Source organism: Solanum tuberosum, unplaced genomic scaffold (assembly GCF_000226075.1).
Source record: "Solanum tuberosum cultivar DM 1-3 516 R44 unplaced genomic scaffold, SolTub_3.0 scf00473, whole genome shotgun sequence".
In the NCBI taxonomy this organism is placed as follows: Eukaryota; Viridiplantae; Streptophyta; class Magnoliopsida; order Solanales; family Solanaceae; genus Solanum; species Solanum tuberosum.
The window spans coordinates 82,785-102,443 of record NW_006239391.1 but is presented as its reverse complement, the minus strand read 5'-3'; the positions used below and the strand labels follow the sequence as shown (position 1 = coordinate 102,443).

The following is a 19,659-nucleotide window of genomic DNA, read 5'->3' as shown; positions in this document are numbered from 1 at the left end:
AAATTTTATTAGTACCACATAAATTGAGAAAGAAGAAATAGTCTTTATTATTTCAAAATTGCGTAAAAGATATTACAAATCATACAACAATAATTAGCAATTTAGAATGTTAAAAGACATAAAAAATTTTGTACCATAGTTAACAATAATTAAAAATTTAAACTATTTTAAATTAATATTAAAGTTTAATTAACTCTTTAATTTTGTCTTTGTCACATAAATTGAAACAAAAAATGATACATATTGGGTCCGTGCTAGCACGGGCTCCGATGTCTAGTATATATATATATGGTGAAATAGCTGGAATCTTTTTACATGTAATATATAGTTATCTAAAAGCATGAGCAATTTTAGGATTGTCTAACCTAATCTCATGCTCTTAGCTGTATGGTCCACTTTAAAGTTATTCATAACTCAATTTAATTGGTTGATTTTACGTCTAATATTTTGTAGAACTTATATTATCACCCTTCTTTTTAAAGTCGAATCAAGCTAAGTTGATGTAAAAGAGTTAGAGATCATAAAAAAATATTTTCACGCAATTGAAAAGCTTTACTTCTTAAATATCGATTCGTTGCAAATTTCAAAAAAGGAACAAAGCTATTTTGATGAATGCAATATACCCGAAAAATACTTGCACTTGTTTGTTATGTATGTACAGGAAAGCATATTAAAATAAGTAATAGATTGAAATGATAGTATATATCAATATAATATATTTAAGTGATAAAATGTTATATAAGATCACATCTTATTGATTTAGTTAATTAAATACTGAATGGAAAGCAAATTGTTTTTGTACTTCTAAATTCTAATAGTGCACGGCGTTATCAAGATTAATAAGTGCAATGAATATATTCTATCGTCCAACATATTCGACTGCATTAATTAGTCTCTATTATGGTGAATAGTCATTTAGAAATATAAAAATCCTAACAATTCACTTATTTCAAAAGTATTCCCCTTTCTATCGAATGAACTTAATTCAAATTTTATTTTTCTTTATTTAGTTTTTTTTTTTTAAACCCAACAATCAATACATCCCTTTAGGGGTAGGTTTGATTAATTTTTAATAATAAGTATAACGTTAAGGCTCAAATTCAGGACCGTTCTTTGCTTTGTTATTATTAATTGCATGTTGAAATGCGCAAACATCTAATCTAAATTAAAAGATTAATCAAGTTGTTACATGAAGTTTTTTTTTTACTTAATTATATTTTTAAATGGACCAAAAGTTCAATTTATTCGAAAAATGTGAAAATGGAAATATTATGTTTTAAGAAAGATCGATCTTTATTTCGTAATTTTTTTTTAAGTGACTTAAATACACGTTCGGTTTCTGTAGTTAATGATTAGCTAATTTAGATTTTTAGGTAATGACAAAAGACGCTTAACGTATACGTACCTCACAAGTTTGGACCACATGTTGGGTTCTTTCGTTAAAAAAAATCAAATTAAATCGATAAGTAGATCAAGCGGTCTGATTAATTAGGATTCACATTGAAAATTAGAGTTTTATTTTTTGGGGTATACACTTCCTATCCAAACAATTTGGTAATAATAGTATAAATTCAAAATTTTTGATTAAAAATGAAGGACTATTTATCACTTTAGCATGATGAAATATTGAATTTCTATTTCTTTTCTATTTTATTCTCTTCAAAACGAATGCAGAAACATAATCAATGTTAGCATTGACCTTTGAGCAAAGTATCTTATAAGCATGTAGAATTAGAAGGTACCCATAACCTACGTACTAGGGTGGATCAACATGATATGATACAGTATGGTATGGTATTTAAAATTTTGATTAAATAATTTTGTTTTCAATTTTTTTAAATTATGATTTTATTAGTTCAATATTATTAAGTTTTCACATATATACCTTCCAACTTTGGATGTGTACAAGTAGACACTTAAACTTGTATAAAGTTGAACAAATACACATACACATTCTATGAGGCATCCTACATGACAATTTTTATCCTGCGTGGTGTTTAATGTGTAATATGCAATGTAAGAGTCATGTGTCTACTTGTTCAACTTTATATAAGTTAAAGTGTCTACTTTTGCAAACCCAAAATTGGAGGCATAAATGTAAAATAAAGTCAAGTTAAAGACACATTTATGTATTATGCTAAATCACAATTATCAAAAATTATAATTTAATTTAATAACTCGATACTACCGTACAATTCCCAACCCCAGTACATAGTACACTATACATACACTACCAAAGACGGAAAAGGAAGAAAATAGTAAATAATTAAAATTAAGTACTAATGCTAGTGTATGTACAAATAATTGTAACGCAAGTTTTAGTAATTAATAAAATAATATCATTATAAAGAAATTTGACAATACATATTAGAGATATCAATTGAGCCCAAAAGCATAGGACCCGTCCAACTCACTCAAATTATTATGAGTTGGTTTCTAGATAATTTATAATTGGCAAAAATAATTATTAACATAGTTTCGTTTAACTCTCAATTTCATATATATATATATATATATATATATATATATATATTCTGAAGGATCGGATTTCAGGTCACGAATCAGGTCTGATCTTTGGTGCCAAGCCAAGATCGGATCAATACCTACGACTCGAATTTTGAGTTGGATTTAAGGTCTCTTATATTTTTTATTTTCTTTCGGTGAATTTAGTCTCTTTTTTTTTATTAAATAAATTATTACATATCAAAATTATTTAGATTAAGCTGGTCAAAATAATCGAATCATGATTCAACTTGAATTTTAATTCAATTTAGTTCAAAATAAATTTGAATTATCATAACCCAACCTGATCTTTCATTCATCATATTTTAATCTCTCTAATTTCAATTCAATCTATCCATTTGATGTTTAGTAGATTTTAACAAATCTACGAAAACATTTCTATTTTTTTCCTTTGAAGACTAACCTAATACAATTCATTCATTACTAAATGAAATCGCACTTCATTTCAACTTTTTTCATGTTTCCACATTTAAGTTATTTAGTAGAGTACTGCATAAATTGAGAGGACAAAGTACTACTACCTCCGTCCACTTTTAATTGTCATGATTTTCTTTTTTAGAGTCAAATAATAATAACTTTGACTAACATTTTACAAAGTATTTTTTCATTATATTGATATGCAAAAAAAATTAAATTTATAGTACTTTTCGTATAGTTTTTGAATATCCAAATTTTTGTTTAAAATATCGAATTAATGTAATCTAATTTAACTTTGAAAAGTAGTCAAATTGACTTTCGAAAAACGTAACATGACAAATAAAAGTGGACAAAGAAAGTATATTTCATCCAACATTTTTAACTCTCCCTCCAATTTTTATTGAGAAAAAAAAAACAATTCATAAATCATAAATCTTTCTTTTCCTCCAAATCAGAAAAAAATCACAATTTTTAGGTCTCACAAATGAAAGAACGACGTCTTCTTCTCCAAGAATGAAATTTCTCAAGAAAGATCCCTCTATGTTTCTCATTTCTCTCTCCTTCAACTAATGCGTCGTCTCTCATTACTCTATATCAAATCAATTCTCTTACAAATCCTCGTAGCCGACGCACCGACTTTCGAAAAATGCAACATAACAATTAAAAGTGGACGGAGGGAGTAGTATTTAATATTATTTATACGTACCAATTACCAAAGCGTTGCATGGCCATCAGCTGCGTTACATTGTTTTCCCAATTTATTGGAAAGTCAGAGTTTGCCATTTACCTAACATGACATATATAGATCATATTTTTTTGTAATACTAAGATAAACGTGGCCTGTTTTTTTAGACGATTACGTAGTAGGGAAAATTAAGAACTCTTAACAAAAATAAAATCCATCGGAAATCGACTCGTTTGGAAATATTTGACTTTTCGCGAAAAATCCTTTAATAACAACACGACATCTATCAGAAATTAATTAAAATTCCATCTCCGCACCAAATGTTCTTACATGAACATCTTAATTAGCTTTAATTTCATATATAAAGTTGCCAAGATGCATGTATGATGTCTTGATTCAGAAGCGAGTAAACAGAAAAAAGATATATACAACTGCTTGAAATAAAGTTCAAGAAAATTTATACAACTTTTGAATAAATTGTGTGGTCGAAAAAGAAATAGACTTTTTTTAAAAAGAACAAAAGAAAATAAGAAAAACAAATTAAAACGTAATATCAGAATTTTTTTTGAATTTGAAAGAGACATTTTGCACTCTCTTAAATAATTTGATATTGTAGAAAGAGCAGAAAAACAAACTCCCTCTTTTGTAGGTTGGGTTTGGCTGAATTATTAGGCCCCGATTGCCCTTTTTGGTGTCAGCCAATTAGGAAAACATTATTATACTGCCTTAAATCCTACTGTTTTCAGCTACTTAATATTAGAGGCTCTTCTTTTTTTGTATAATTTACTCTCTTTTTCTTCTAAAGGAAATTGACTAAGAATCGTGTGTTCGGTAAGAAGGGATATTTTTATTAAGAAAATATTTTTTAATTAAATTTCTTACTTATTTTCTTGTGTTAAGTATATAAGTGAAAAAAAAATATATATATTCTAAAAGCATTTGTATATAATCTAGACAAATATTATAACAGATGGAGGCGGACGGATAGGATTGTGGGGTTGTGGCCGGTGGGGATGGGGTTACAGGTGGGGGTGAAGTGTGCCGGACAAGGGAGAAGAATTAGATGACACAATCACTATAGAATGTCATTGATATATTTATTTTCCTTCTTTTACTAGAAAAATCAACTTCCTCATTTCAACGATTTTTTTTTTTTTTAGTGTAAATATTTTCCAAAACTTTTTAGTCGATCAAGTAGAAAAAAATATTATTTTTTTCTCCTTACACACTTGGCGGTGTAATGGTGTTGGGAGCATATGTGAGAGGATTAGAAAGGTATTCTCTGTATCATATTGCTGATTTAATTTCCTTTTTAAGTTATGCGAACAGCGAACGTATCGGGAACAATGTAAAGTTTTTTTTTTTCTTTAAAAAAAAAGGATGATTCTTTAAATTTATGATTTTAAATATATCATAACATAATTGTGTGACTTGATTATAACTTATTAGCATGTGTTTGATACGAAAGGAAAATATTTCACTTCGGTTTTCATATGTTTAATTGGCCATCCTAGGAGAATAACAGATCTCTATATATTTTTTAATTTTTCTAGTGAAAATAAGTAAATGACATTTTAAGCTAAATGTCTCTTCTGTATCCTCAATGCCTCACAAGTTAAATACATAAGAAATTTTTTTGACTAATCAGGTGAAATGGTCCAAGTTCGAAACGTGCCATATTAGCTTTGATTCGAATTTCACATGGGGTTATTAGAGAGAGACTTTTCATGCATTTATGCAGAAAATTGTGGAGCCAAAGTCAAAGGAACTAGGGTATGAACAAATGGTTTCTAGTAGTTAGTACAACTGAGTCACATTTCAGAATAGTGAAAAGAAAGAAAAAAACATTTCTTTCTTTCCCTGTTATTTTATTTTTCCATTGATGGTAGAAAATGCTTATGTACAATTCTGTACAGGTCAATGATAAAACTATTTATTGGAAAGAATTTACAGGTGAAGTAGGAATAACATTTACATTATGCACAACGGAAATAAGACGGTGAGACATCGAATAAAGTTCACCATCTCAGTCGCTGATGTCAAAATACTTGGGATCTCTGGGGAAATGATGTTCTACATGTAACTGCAGTTTCAAAAATATGGATTCCAATTAGTATCATTGAACTAATTGAGCATCGATAATATCACAAATGAAGAAGGAACCCATCTACAGTGCCAAACAATATGTACTTCTGCATCCAGAGGACAATATACTCTTCCACCGAAAAAAGGAAGACAATAACCTAAGCATCTCCTTCAAAGTTGGCAAACAGCACGGAGAAGTAGATATTGATGAATATGCATGCACTTAAGAATGATGAACACGAATGTTAAGTTATGGGAAATCTCATACTATTATGATTGAAGTCGAGCAAATGCTACAAGTTCATTTTAATGAACTTTAGCATATCACTCCAGAAAGACATAAGATTAGCTCCCCTTAATCCCAGTGGAGAAAACACAGGTTTCTTCCATTTCGGAGAAAGAAGGCAAAGCTTGGATGGTTGGACAAGTCTAAATTACTAATCACGACATAGTTCTCTTCATTTTAACAAATTTCAATAACATCAATTCAATTTACTGAGGCAACGGGGTGAACAGAGTGTACCTCAAAGACCAATTAGTCCAACATCACTGAATCTTTTTAAAAGACGTACAGATGCTTTAGTTAGCAGTAGGATACATAACGCAGCGTAAGTCATATATACCATATTAGACATACCTTGCCTTCATCAGCATCTGAATGTCGTTGAGGGAAAACTACTCTCATATCATTATACAAGTAGAATCGTCTCTCCTGATCATCTTTGCACTGAATACCTGATTTTGTGCTCTTCTTCGGGTAGGGACACAAGAACCAGAGATGTAGAGCGTAACGAAGAACACTAGAATTAGCAGTACTCTCATTCACCTTTGAAGTGCTATTTGCAGGTTTGGTTCCACAATGGCCTGCCTTGCCAGTACCATAAGATTTGGTAGAATGGCTTTCATGCAGCATAGATTCCTCAACACTAATAACTGACGGTGGTTCACTATCCATCTTTCTGTCTAAACTCTTGTTTCCAGCTTTATCCATAAACAAATTTATCTTTTGACGTAAAAATGTCTGCAATCACATAACTAGTGTGAGATCACCATTGTCAAATGTGGATTCACATAAATGCTAGTATGACTTTAATAATCTCCCATGTATATCCTATAAAAATCGAAGTAATCACTAAGATCATAGATGAAAGCATTTTAGCTGCACATAGTTGCACCTATTTTCCCGTTACACATGTATATGCACAGATCATCAAATACCAATCTCAAAAAATAACTATTCAAGTCCAGTGAACCGAAACCAGGACTGCTTGCAAAGATTGTTCAGCCAACCTAATCATTAAGACCAGCAAAGGAGTCAACAGGCTACAATTCAACTGCAGACAAACAACTGCATGGCTAGTGAAGCCATCTTGCACTAGTTTGCTTGAAGAACAATGTTTCATGTAATTGGGCTCAAATAGTGATTAAAACAAAGATATTCAAGGCTACTGCATAACTGCATAATAATTACCCCTTTGGATGCTAAAGCTATAGTACTTCTTCACTGCATATAACATGAGATGCAGTACTTTTTTATTGACACTCATCATTAAAGCTATCATGGAATCAGGCAAATATCAGAATATAGATTATCTGTCAGTCCCATAGATGAAAGGTATGAAAGAAGAGTCTGACACAACTATCTCCTATCTACTATAAAGACCCATCAGTTTCCCATTTTGTCCATAATCAAACATGCACAAAATCAGTGCAATGCCCAATAGTACTGCTCGCATAGTTCCCCATTTATTCATCATCAAACATGCACAAAATCAGTACAATGCCCACTGGTTCTGCTCTATTAAAGCTCGTGAACTGATTACTTATCTTACCATACACAGATGCTTCAAGTATTTACTGCTGCTTGAACCTTATTCCAATATCAAAATTCGATGAATAAAGTGATGATCGTCTAGATATTCTCCGATAAAGAAAAGCTCGTACATCATTATGATAAAAAATAGAAGCTCTCACAATTATACCAAAGTTGCATAGTTTCCCCACCTCAAAGTGGTAATACAGCTTGAACCTACCTTAGTACCAGCTGGCATGTCACTCAAATCATAGCTACATAAGAATGTGTGGATAGGTGTCCTCTCTGGATTGCTTAGAACCTGCGCCAATAGCAATCAAAAGTTTGTACTTACATAAAGGAAAGACAAAGGCACATTTATGTTAAAATCATCAGCAAATTACCAAAAAATGTATATCTCGTACAACTAGGAGTCACAAAGAGCTGTAGCATTCAGAAAGAAGGAAGATTTCTACATATATTATTTTCATATAACGGTGGTGTTCAGACCTGCTTGCTCGCAAAAGGAAAATTTCTACATTTGAGTATCACATCTCAGAGTTATAGCCTATAGTTAATTCTAGAGCTGCGTTCATATTCATTTTCTCCGTAAAATGACCAAAGAGAACTACTGGATGAGGGACTCAAACTTTCTATTTCATGATCAATCTCCAAGCTATTTGGTATTCTCTGAAACAAATAAGTTATCCTTACTGTTTTAGGATCTCTGGGAAAAGTAAAACAAAATGGTGGTTGACTAATCATAGTCATACAACTCCCTGCTTTAAGCCAAGGAAAAACCAGAAAGATGAGAGTACTTAAGACCAAGGTGATAAACGTAACGGAAAGACCTATATTAAATCAATCACTGCTCCCCACGAGAATTACAGGCTGAGAAGATTGGACCAATGATAGATTCAGAAATCATCCAATTTCTAAGTTTCTTCATTTTACAGTATGGTATCAATCAATCAACCCTAAAGTTTGTTTTGTCCCTATACAATGATGTTTAGGAGAAATCGCTCAAGCATGTTTTGCTGCAGAAGGCTTCATGCGCTGATATCATGAGGTTGACAATTTGTGTCACCAACATCAATATAGAGGAAATAGTGAGAATTAGCACATCCTGGAGATAAAAGGAGATTTGCTGTAGGAGAACAAAGTATGAAGTTCCTATTCTTTTGTAGTAGACAATTGTGTACGGCCCTTTCCCAGACCCCTCGTATAGCAGGAGCTTAGTGTACTGGATTTCCCTTTTTCTATTTTTTTTTATAACCGGGAAATTCTCGCGGGCCTGTCGCTCACAGTTCAAACCTCCGCAGATAATGGGCCTGACCTCCTCTCTTCTTCACTTAAAATACCAGACTTTTGTCTGCAACAGGGTTCAAAAACCCATGAAGTGCGCCTAAGACACGCCTGCACGCTGAGCTCGTACCACTAGACCAAAGCTCTAGGGAAAAATATGAAGTTTCTATTATAAAAGCACTAATGATGTAACACTGTGATCATGCACAAGCTTGACTTGTTTTACCTACAATGTTTCCCATGTCACCAGTACCAAGCATATGAAGAGCACATTATAAAGAGAAAGTTCAAAAGCACCCAAAGGTGTGCTCAAGTGGTCAATGAAGCGGGTGCAAACTTTGGAGACTAGGGTTCAAATCCTGAAAAGACCAAAAGGCATTCGCTATCTGCCTAAGCATTGGTGAGTTGGTAGAGTTACCTGAAAACTGTGCTAGTAAGAGGCAACAAGCACCCTATGGAATAGTTGAATCCCCCGCAAGCAAGCATAGACATCACCATTATTAACAAATAAAGTTGAACATGTGATGCTTCTTCTATCAAACTAAGTTTTCAAATATTGGCTTAATATTTTCTTTTAATGTGTAATATAATATACAAGTCATTTAACATCTCAAATTCAGTTTCCAGTCAACTACCCTTATATAAAATGGTCTTAGGGAGTAATTATTAAGTATTTGGAATACAATTTTCAGGACATGTAGTGATGTTGTTATTTCTTAACCAAAAACTTGGTTACAACAAACTTTTGATGATCATGAAAAATTACTTAGCTTAGGATATATGAACAACCAAAATAAGAGTTCTCCTCAAAATGATTTAATTTCCCTTCTATGGAGAAAGTGGTGCCATCACATTTTATCTCCCCATTTATATGTCCAAAACCTATTCATCTTCCTCATAATGAAACCAGTTTATCAAACAATTTTTTTTTCAAATATCAAATTAGCAAACAGAATTGATAGAATCCTTCGAATTACAAGGATGGGTTCCTATTGCCTCAGAGCAAAGATATGTTTCAGGGCTATCTCTTTTATATGAAAATTAGACTCCTTAAGAATAAGGGATTTTCAACATAAGCATGTTCACAGATGCACAAGCAAGCTGAGAGGATAGGAGCAGAATACCAGTTGTATGCGCCCTTTCATCGGTATACGTAGGCGGCCCTTGTTTGTTTGTAAATTATTAGTGCTAGAGTTCTTGATTTGTGAGCCTTTACCATCACTACCTGGTCTTCCAAGATCTATTGATGAGTAATAAAGCAAGAAGTTATCACCATCTACGCTAGTTACAGCAAATGGAAGTTTCTGAGGATGTGGCGAGAAATTTCCACCAGTGATACTAAGGACGGCAAGAAAACCATCAATTCTCTGCATAAGCATATTATAATTTGTCAACAAGAGCAATATGTCAAACCATTTCCAAGATCATGGCACAAATACTTAAACAAAGAGATCAAGGAAAACTAATGCTCAAAACGAAGACCAAGGATAATTTGGATGACATCTGAAAGAACATAAACAGCATCTTCAAGATAATTGAGGCACTAAGACCAACCTGGCTGACTACACTGGATGTCAAACGACCAGATAATAGTGACTCCTCGAATGAACCGACTAAGGACCTTTTGACAGACAGTCCACTAAGACTTCTACCAAATCTTGCACATTGATTTGTAGGAACTGAATTTTGTGTCTTGGACCGCCTCGTGACACTTATACTTTCAGGTGTGGAACGTTCAAAGTTCATCTCAAAAACTTCAATATCTTGAAAAAGATCACTTCCTGTTTTGCGATCCTCTTCCTTCCGGGGAGATAAAATGCCTGAAAGCCTTCGATCAAGTGACTGTTCCACATCCTTCAAAGTTAAGTAGTTATCATCGTGATCCTCCCAGGAATGCCTAAACCTTTCTGCGCGTCCCAACCTTATATGAGATTTTGGTCCAAGAGGAGAAAGAGACGGAGGTGGCGAGAATGTATATTCTCCGGGCATGTCCATTATCCCATCTTTCAACTGTGTTTTTATCATATGTGCATAAAAGTTTAACCCAGGGGATGGAGGAGTAAAAGGGATCTCAGATTCAGGTCCCCCGTCATTGAACAAAGGACCATCTATGACAAAAGAGGAGACTTCTACACAGTTTTCAGTTGGCAAACAATTCCCCCTAGGGAAAGATGGCATGAACCAATTTTCATTACTAAAGTTGTCTGTGTTGCCTATATGAGCCTTTTTATGTTCTTGTGAGGAAGCACCATATTTATCACGAGTGAAGTTGGAATTACTCCGAACAGTACTACCACCAATATCCAGAGATTCACCAGCAAATTTATCTGGAAGAACCATACCATTCAAAGGAGACAACAAGCGTTTCCTAACTAATGAACTTGTAGTCTCACTCATTCTGTCAATGTCCCGAACCACAGTAGATGAATCGACGCTATCCAATGGATTTGCTTCAAACAAACTAGCATGGCTTTTTATTGCACTTTTTGATTCGAACCCAACAATCCTTGATGCAGGACTCTGGGTAGTCCTTCCACCATTATGAGTGAAGAAGCCATGATTTTCTGCAGAATCAATCCTCAATTTATGCATGCTTGTCATACCATCTTTATGTAGACTAAGAATATCAGCATCCCTGGAAACATCCCTAGACGAGACGAATGAAAAATCCGCTGATGTCCGATTGCTAAGGCAACTTATGTGCATTCCACTCATATCACAACTACTCATGCCAGCAAATCTAGCAGGAGTTTGAACAAATGTGCTCAATGATGTGGCCACTTCCTCAGCAATATTGCTGGAGGGCACTTGAGGCAACCCCATGTCTAACGTAAATTTGTTACCTCCACAATCTTCTTGTCAATATCTAATCTACTACACTACCTAAATTCTATCTCCTGTCTTGCACCAATTCAATATCTAATTACTCCGCCCCATGAAATCCCCAGCAGTTCATTCTCCTACCACCGGAACAAACCTAATTGCAGTAGAACTAGATTGAATCTACAACATTATCTATCATCACACTAAACAACCACTACCTATCTATCAATGGAATTCCCAGAAATGTTTCATCAAACAATTCAGCATCATCTACATTCAACCCAACCAGTAAGGTAACACAATACGCATTCGCTTCACACCACCGTAAAACATCAGACCGGCAACCCATTATTCGTTGCACAAGATTAAACCAAATCCTGAAAACAAAACGTCAAAACATCAGTCCTATCTCCAAGTCATAGTAATCATCTGAATAACAAAAACATCGAAAATGTATCATCCATTTCATTTACATTGCTATGATCACTCAACAAGATTTATCTAAAAAAAACAACAAGGTAAAACCCCCAAAAAGATTTATCAATGAAAATGTTTCAATTAATCCGATCTAAAACAAACACTGATCTTATAATCTGTTTCAGCAAGATCAATAATCAACTTACAAATCAAATGAGCTAAAAATTAGCGATCAATTACAACTCTCCCCCTTTTTTTCCCTTCTAAAAACCCATTAAAAACTTAAAAAACTATCTTCAACATTCAAATTCCCTGTTAACAAACACGATCATCTTTAGTTAATCAAGTCCTCCATTAATAACCAAAACCCAGAAACTTCCAAACACCATCAAAACAGAAAAACGAAAATCTTCATCAATCATCATCAGAAAACTACACAGGATTCATAATATAAAAAAGAAAAAAGAGAGGAGAAGATTATCTACCCATGAAAACAAAAGGGATGAAGCAGTAATCATCTCTAAATTCAACTAAAGAAGAAAGGGGAGGTATATATATATTTTTAATTTATAGGGAAAAATTAGTAGATATAGATAAAGAGAAATGAAATTTTTCCCTTTTTTTCTTTCTTGTGGTTCTTGGTTTTTGTATTTGTTATACTCTCCTTCCTCTTTACCTTTTAACTGCGCCTCCCTCTCCCTTTCTCTCCTTTCAAAGTCTCTCAAACCATTTAATTTCTGTGAAATACATTCATGCCCAAACTTTTCTTTTCTTGTTGCAAAAAAGAAAAAGAAAAATAAAGATGGTGTCTACACAAATACACCAAATTGTTGGTACTTTCTGTATCATAGGTGGTACTTTGTGTTAGCAATTTGCAAATTTAAGAGATTACTTTGACTTTTTAGATTAATTATTTTTTTAGAAAATATTCCTCTCCTTTGAAAAAGAACAAAAAAAATTAATGTGATTATAAAATTTTTTATTAGGATAAAACTAAATTATTATTTTTTAGAGAAGTACTGAAAATATCTGAATTAGGCATGAATTATTAGTTTGATCCCTAAATTATTGACAGTCTTAAATATATTCCCTTAATTTGATTAACTAACTTTAAATACATTTCGTTCTTACCGAATTTATGGGTGTTTTCAACACTTTTCTCGACTTTCTATTAATAGTTTTGTGCTCCTACAGGAATTTGAAACCACTTGTTATGTCGTGAGGCTAATCGTGGGTGTATCGGGACTATATCTAAATTCAATTTGTTAAGTAAAAAAGTATTTTCAAGGCTGTTAATAATTCAAGAGAGAAATTACGTCAAGTTCACAATCTTTTTCTAAATACTTTCTCTCTTATTTATTTTTAAAAAAAAATAAAAATTCTGTGATTCTTTAATTGTTACCTTACCGTGACATTTCTACGAGAAGAAGAATAGGCAGAGATAAAGCAACAAGTTAGGTACTCCCCTAATGCAATTTGAGGAAAGAAAAAACTGAAAAAATAAGATACAAGAAAACGAAGCAACAAAAAAAACTGAGTCTTTTTTTTTTTGGGGTCCCTGTCCTGTGCCTGAATTATGTGAAGAAAATATGGAATATTTGAACTTATTAGAATTTATAATATAAATTAAGGAGGTGATTAGCGGTGAAGTTAATTTTTTTATTAAAGGTATTTAAAATTTTAATATATGTCTTTAAAATATTATTTTAGATTTATATGTAACATTATTATAATTTTCATCGACAGATATTTGAGTGAATCAATATATTATATGAAATAGATAAAGAATGAGGGTGTAGTTTGAAATTTGAAAGATATTGGGGTTACCACTTGCCACTGACATTAGTACTATAGCAAAAGTATGATGTGTTTACGAAAAAATTTACTATGGGAGAGGTATAACTTGTATTAGTTGTGTGAGGATACTTTTATTGCAATTATATTCTGATTTATGGGATCTATTTTTTTTTTCATTTCTTTGCCTTTTGTTTCTCTTTCATGGTTTTTTTTTTGAAATTTTTTTTATTTGAAAACCAATTCAATTACTCCTTCAATTTTATAATATAAATAAAAAAAAAATTATGATTAAATAATTACCTAAGATAATAGTCAAATTTAAATACGAATATAATTCGTATTCGTATCATAGGATTAAACTATTTTTCATTTATCGTATTTTAAAATTTTCATCTCCCTAATTCATTTCTTTTTAACTTCTACTTTTAGGATCCATTTAAACATAAAATTATTTACTTTTTAAAAATAATTTATTTTTAACTCAATTTTCACTTTTGAAATTGTATTAAAGTACATTCAAACATGAACATCATTTCGAATATTTTTTACAAAATCATTTTGAATATATATAAATTCAATTATATTTGTACGCAACGATTAGAATTTTCTGACAAAAATATTTCAACAAATTTTCTTTTTGCCAATTCCTAATATGAGAGGTATAATTTTGATAAAATTTTCAATTTAGAAGATAAAAAGGAATAAAAATGTTCGAAGTTAGTTGAAGAAGAATGATGTCCGGATTTTTATTTTTATTTTTGGATATGATGAGCTTAAAGAATAGTGGATCCCATAATTCACTTTATTTATATTATTTAGTATAATTTTATTGGATCATGTCAGTTTTAAATCATATTTTCTCTTTCTTCATAATATTTAGAGATTTAAAGTCAAAGAATGAATCCACTATATCCAAGTGTCAAGAAATTAGTAAAGCCTCACAAAACTTTTATTTGTTGTGCCTCTACATACTAAATTTTTTCTCCGATTTCTGGGGAGATTAGTTTTTTGTAGTAACCCCAAAAATGTACTCTAAATAATTAGAATTAATATATTCAAAAATTCACTTTTTAAAACTTATATCCTCAGTAATTTACGGCGTCCAAATTCTAAAAGTCTAGCCAACTACCCACAGCTTGCTAAGATGGTTGTTATTGTATGCTCCGTTGCTAGTTTATGTCATTCTAATTATAAAATATAGATATTTTTTAATATTTGATATTTTATAAAATTAATATATAAATAACATTATTTTTAAATTAATATATAAATTAATTCATGTTCATTTATTGAAAACTTAACTTCAAAACAACACTAAATAAGAGTAGTTTCTTAAGGAGCGCAAAATCTAAAATTGTGAAAATTAAATAGAAACGGAGGGAGTACTATTTATTTTAATTATTACTTAAATTTTAAATATTGTTAAAATCATTATTTTATAACATTGAAAAGTTTCATTTTATGTAACGAACAATTTGATGCGATCGCCTTATTCCCTTAGTTTTTTCCTTTTTATTTTATCTCTACTTATCATCTCCTCAATACTCAACTTTTCTTATAAATCTATTCTTTAAATCTTGCTATGCAACATTATGTGACAATAAAAAATAATATTATATATCTAAAAAATGTATTCATAAAAATAACATAACATAATACAATACGATATATTATCTGATTGAAGAGACAAAAGAATGAGTATTGAAGTTGAAGAGGCGTTGCCTAAAAAGCAATAAAATTGAATTATATATTTCTTGTTTTGCTCGTTGGCCTTTAAGTATAAAGATAATAAAGGGAGGGTCACAAGTCACAAGTATATATAGAATACGTGTTTGTTTTTTTTGTATAGAAACTCCAATTCAAGTTGCATCTTGTCTCTTATTCGTCGGCATTGGTGGCTTGATAGTGATATTGCTCTTATCCCCTCAATTAAACACTTTTTTTTTTATTTCTATATACCCATGGTTTTCATAACACTATATAGTAGTATATATATATCATATCATATCCATCAAAGGATTGAATAGAATTGAACCACTCAATTTTTTGCTAAAATTCCATTGTCTCAACTCTAAATTTTTAAGTATTTTATTTGATTTGTCATGGGTATTACACTGGAAATTGAGAATTTATTGAGTTAAATAGGTATATTGCCATGAGTGAGGAGGTAGCAGATATATTTTCTAACATTTTTTTTATAAAAAAGTAAGACAAACGAATCAATTACATTTTTTTTTTTTATAGAATTTCATTTAGATAAACTAAAAAGTCAAATAGAATTGTTTTCTTTTAGCATTTCGCCCTTCTTTTTATTTATTAAAGAGTATATATAAGTGTTTTTGGTCCCACAATTATTAGTACTAATTTTTAATTTTGGTTCTTATAATAATTAATTTAAATATGCATTTTAAAATCCTTTTATATGGAAAATATATGTATAAAGTTGAAACATAAAATTTTAAATTTTTTTAATTGTGGATATACATTTTACTTGATTTTTTTTTGAAATTTACTAGATGGATGTCCAAAAACTGGTTTGAGCCATTTTTTAAATATATTTGAAGATCAAATTTTATTGTAAAATCAATATTTGAATTTCAAAATCAACTCTCAAAATAAATAAAACTCATCAATAATTAAGAAACTAAAAGATTAATTTTTCCCATTTTATTTATTTATGAAGAAAAACGAGTCCAGCAGAATGAGGGAAGTTTTATTTTCTTGAAGAAAATAGGAAAAAAAAAAGTGGAAGAATACAAAATGAAAGAAAAACATAGTCGTATTAAATCGGGACAGCAAATTCTTCAAAAAACCACCAACTGTCTGCTCACATTTATTTTTTTAAGTGTGCCGTATTTACAAGTCTGTATTATTAGGCAGTTTATTAAATGAAGTAGAATTGTTTCATGCTGACTAAATCAATGTGGGAAAAATGACAAAATTTATTTTCTTTCTCCCCTTGTTTAGCCGGCCCTAAACGTGTATAAATTATAATATTTTCAAAAATAAAATATCATATATTACGTGTAACTATAAATATAAAACAAATTATTGATGTATAAAAAATTATAAAAATAAATAAAATAAAATAATTTAAATTTAGTAAAAATTAAACGAATATAGTAAAAAAAATTTGATTTACATTTTAATCTATTTCAATCCAAATAGAATATTTTTAACTCGATCTATCTTGACCTGACGAAATTCCGTCGATTTACTACCTCTGGCAAAATCATTTAGCAATTACTTTTTCTAGAGATTATCAAAGTCGGTCAAAAAAAAGATAATTATTGTAACCAATTTGAATTAGTGTCCTTGTTTAGAAAGCAAAGGGGCCAAAGTGCATGTGCAAAGAAAGGGGATTTAAAGAGAATTATTAAATTAAGGGTGTACCTGAATACAAATCTGTGGAAGATTAGGAAAGTGAGTTAACTATTTAAAATACCAAATAAATACTCCCTCCGTCCCATTTTATATGACATCCCTTTCTATAAATAGTTGGACCACAATACTTGTCATTTTATAAAATTTATGCATGAATTATCATATTTTGTCTATTATATCCTTGATAGAATAGTTAATTAATCTTGTCATTTATTAATAAAGTTAACTTAAGAAAACATTAAATAAGAATAAAAAGGTAAAGTTACATCATTTCTTAATGCAAGTGCAAGGTAAAAATGTGACATATAAAATAGGACGGAGGGAGTAATGAGTTAGAGATTTTGGGGTCGAGTCCTTCTGAATACGACATCATTTTTGTTAGAAAGTATTTTATTCCTAATACAAAAATTTTCTATACAAATTTATATTTAATCGAATTTTAATATAAATATAGCAAATATTAAAAATTATAAAAGATAGGTGCAATGCACCATTGTAAAATGAACAAAGGAGGGTGTAACAAAAATAACGTGTAATGTTGTAGATGAATAAACATAATAAGAAGCGTGACGCGTGCCCTTATGTCTCTGACCTTTTACGTGTTTCTCATCTTCAATCAACCAATTTTTTTTAGCCTTGCCGTCTTTCATTGATTGATAGGTTTAAATATAAAAAAAAAACATCTATTTTAGGCTCCAAATTTAATAGGAAAATATTGAGTAATATGTATAGAAAATATAATAATTATAATTTTTTTAAAAAAATAATAATTTAAGACCTTCGTTCAATTTTAACTTTAAGCCATCATTAATCTGCTAGACAATATTAAATGCATTTAATTGATTAAACAAATTTTACTTATCGTGTTTCATTATTTATTTTCTAACTTTTTATTATTTTGTAATCATTCGATTTTCAATATTCAATATTCAATATTCATTTATAAAGTTTGATAAAAATTTGAATTGCTCTGCACAATGCTATACATAATATTCAATATACTAATGTCCTCTAGCTCTAAGCATTCTTTCTTGAAAGTTGGAAAAGGATTGGATAGCCTTTCACTAAACAAAGAGAGCATTTCCTTGTCCTCTCCGTCCTTAGGGATATTTTTTTTTTCTTTCTATTATTAATATTTAATAATAAGGTTATTGAAATTCAAATCATATTGATATTATAATTGAAGATTTTAAAAGAAATTGGGTACTACAGAAATCAATCTTATCATTAAGCTTCAAATAAATTAATATGCTTCCATAAAATGAAGTACAAAAAAAATTTTGATTGATTAATTATGTACAAAGAACAATTGGATTTTGAATTTAGTAGAATGACACTTGGGGCCTTTTATAAGGGAAACGAACATGTTTATACGGTTTTTTTAATAAAGCCCACTATCTTCTAAATGAATCTGTCTTCTTGTTAGACTTGGCAAATTATGTGTATTTATTATGAAAAAACAATTACAATTTTATTAATGAAATTTTTATAAATTGATGGTCAAGGGTCAGAGCCTTAGAGGTTGTTGAGGATAGGAGAGGACGATAATCTTAGAAAATCATTTATGAAATTTCTTTTCTTTATTTTCGCTAAAAGGTTATTTTCTTCGTTACGAAGAAGAAGAAAAAGTCCATTGAAGTAGTATTTAGAAAAAAAAAATGTACTTGAGCTATATGTTATCTAAAAATAAAATTTGGGTTATTTTATACTTAACTAGGGAACATGATCGCGCTTTGCGCAAGGGTTAAAAGATATGTGCTAGAGTTTTTTTTTTCTTTTCAATTAATTATATCATTATATTATCTGACCGTTCATTATCTCTTCATTATAATTTAGTCGTATAGAGATTATCAGAGAGTGATGAAGAAATAAATTTTAAAAAAGAATACGTTTATGTAGCGTTGAAGATGTAGAAAAAGTATCAAGAGTTGGATAATTTTTTTCAATCTATATATATATAAATCCGAATGAGAAATCGCTGATGTGGCACCTCTTAGAAGCCAGGATTTCTATTTATCTATTTTCTCAAATTTTTCATCACACTAAATATAATATGATTTAATATTACATTCAATATATTAAGCATTAATTGCATTGCAAGAATAGAAATAAAATTACCATTTATGGACAATAAAAAGGTTTAATTACAAAAGAGAGAGTTTGAGGCAGTTTCATGTCAGTTTTTTGACATTAAGTAGGCGTTTGGTCATGCGATACCATATCACGATATGGTGTAGTGAGATGGAATCAGCGTTTGGACATGCGATTTTACGCTGATTCCATCTCATGATTCCATATCATGAGAGGTGTTACCATATTCTCCAAAAACCATGATATGATTTGAGATATTTTAATACAATAATTGATCCATGAGTTTATATTTTGTTAAAACAACCCCACATTTATATCTACTAACAATTTATTTCATATG

At 30.4% G+C, this 19,659-nt stretch overlaps 1 protein-coding gene across 2 annotated transcripts; it reads right to left on the bottom strand.

The window, feature by feature from the left end:
- Positions 1 to 5,496: 5,496 nt before the first annotated feature.
- LOC102593551 (uncharacterized) lies at positions 5,497 to 12,821 on the bottom strand. Of its 2 annotated transcripts, none has more exons than XM_006363904.2 (6): positions 12,724 to 12,821; positions 10,362 to 12,007; positions 9,932 to 10,174; positions 7,744 to 7,824; positions 6,348 to 6,731; positions 5,497 to 5,708 (listed from the first exon to the last, which is right to left on the bottom strand). In XM_006363904.2, the coding sequence occupies exons 2-6, from the start codon at positions 11,628 to 11,630 to the stop codon at positions 5,652 to 5,654; spliced, it is 2,034 nt and encodes a 677-aa protein (XP_006363966.1). In that variant the 5' UTR covers positions 11,631 to 12,007; positions 12,724 to 12,821; the 3' UTR covers positions 5,497 to 5,651. The 2 variants fall into 2 exon arrangements, with proteins under 2 accessions (XP_006363966.1, XP_006363967.1); XM_006363905.2 differs by lacking the exon at positions 12,724 to 12,821 and adding an exon at positions 12,533 to 12,709.
- Positions 12,822 to 19,659: the final 6,838 nt, after the last annotated feature.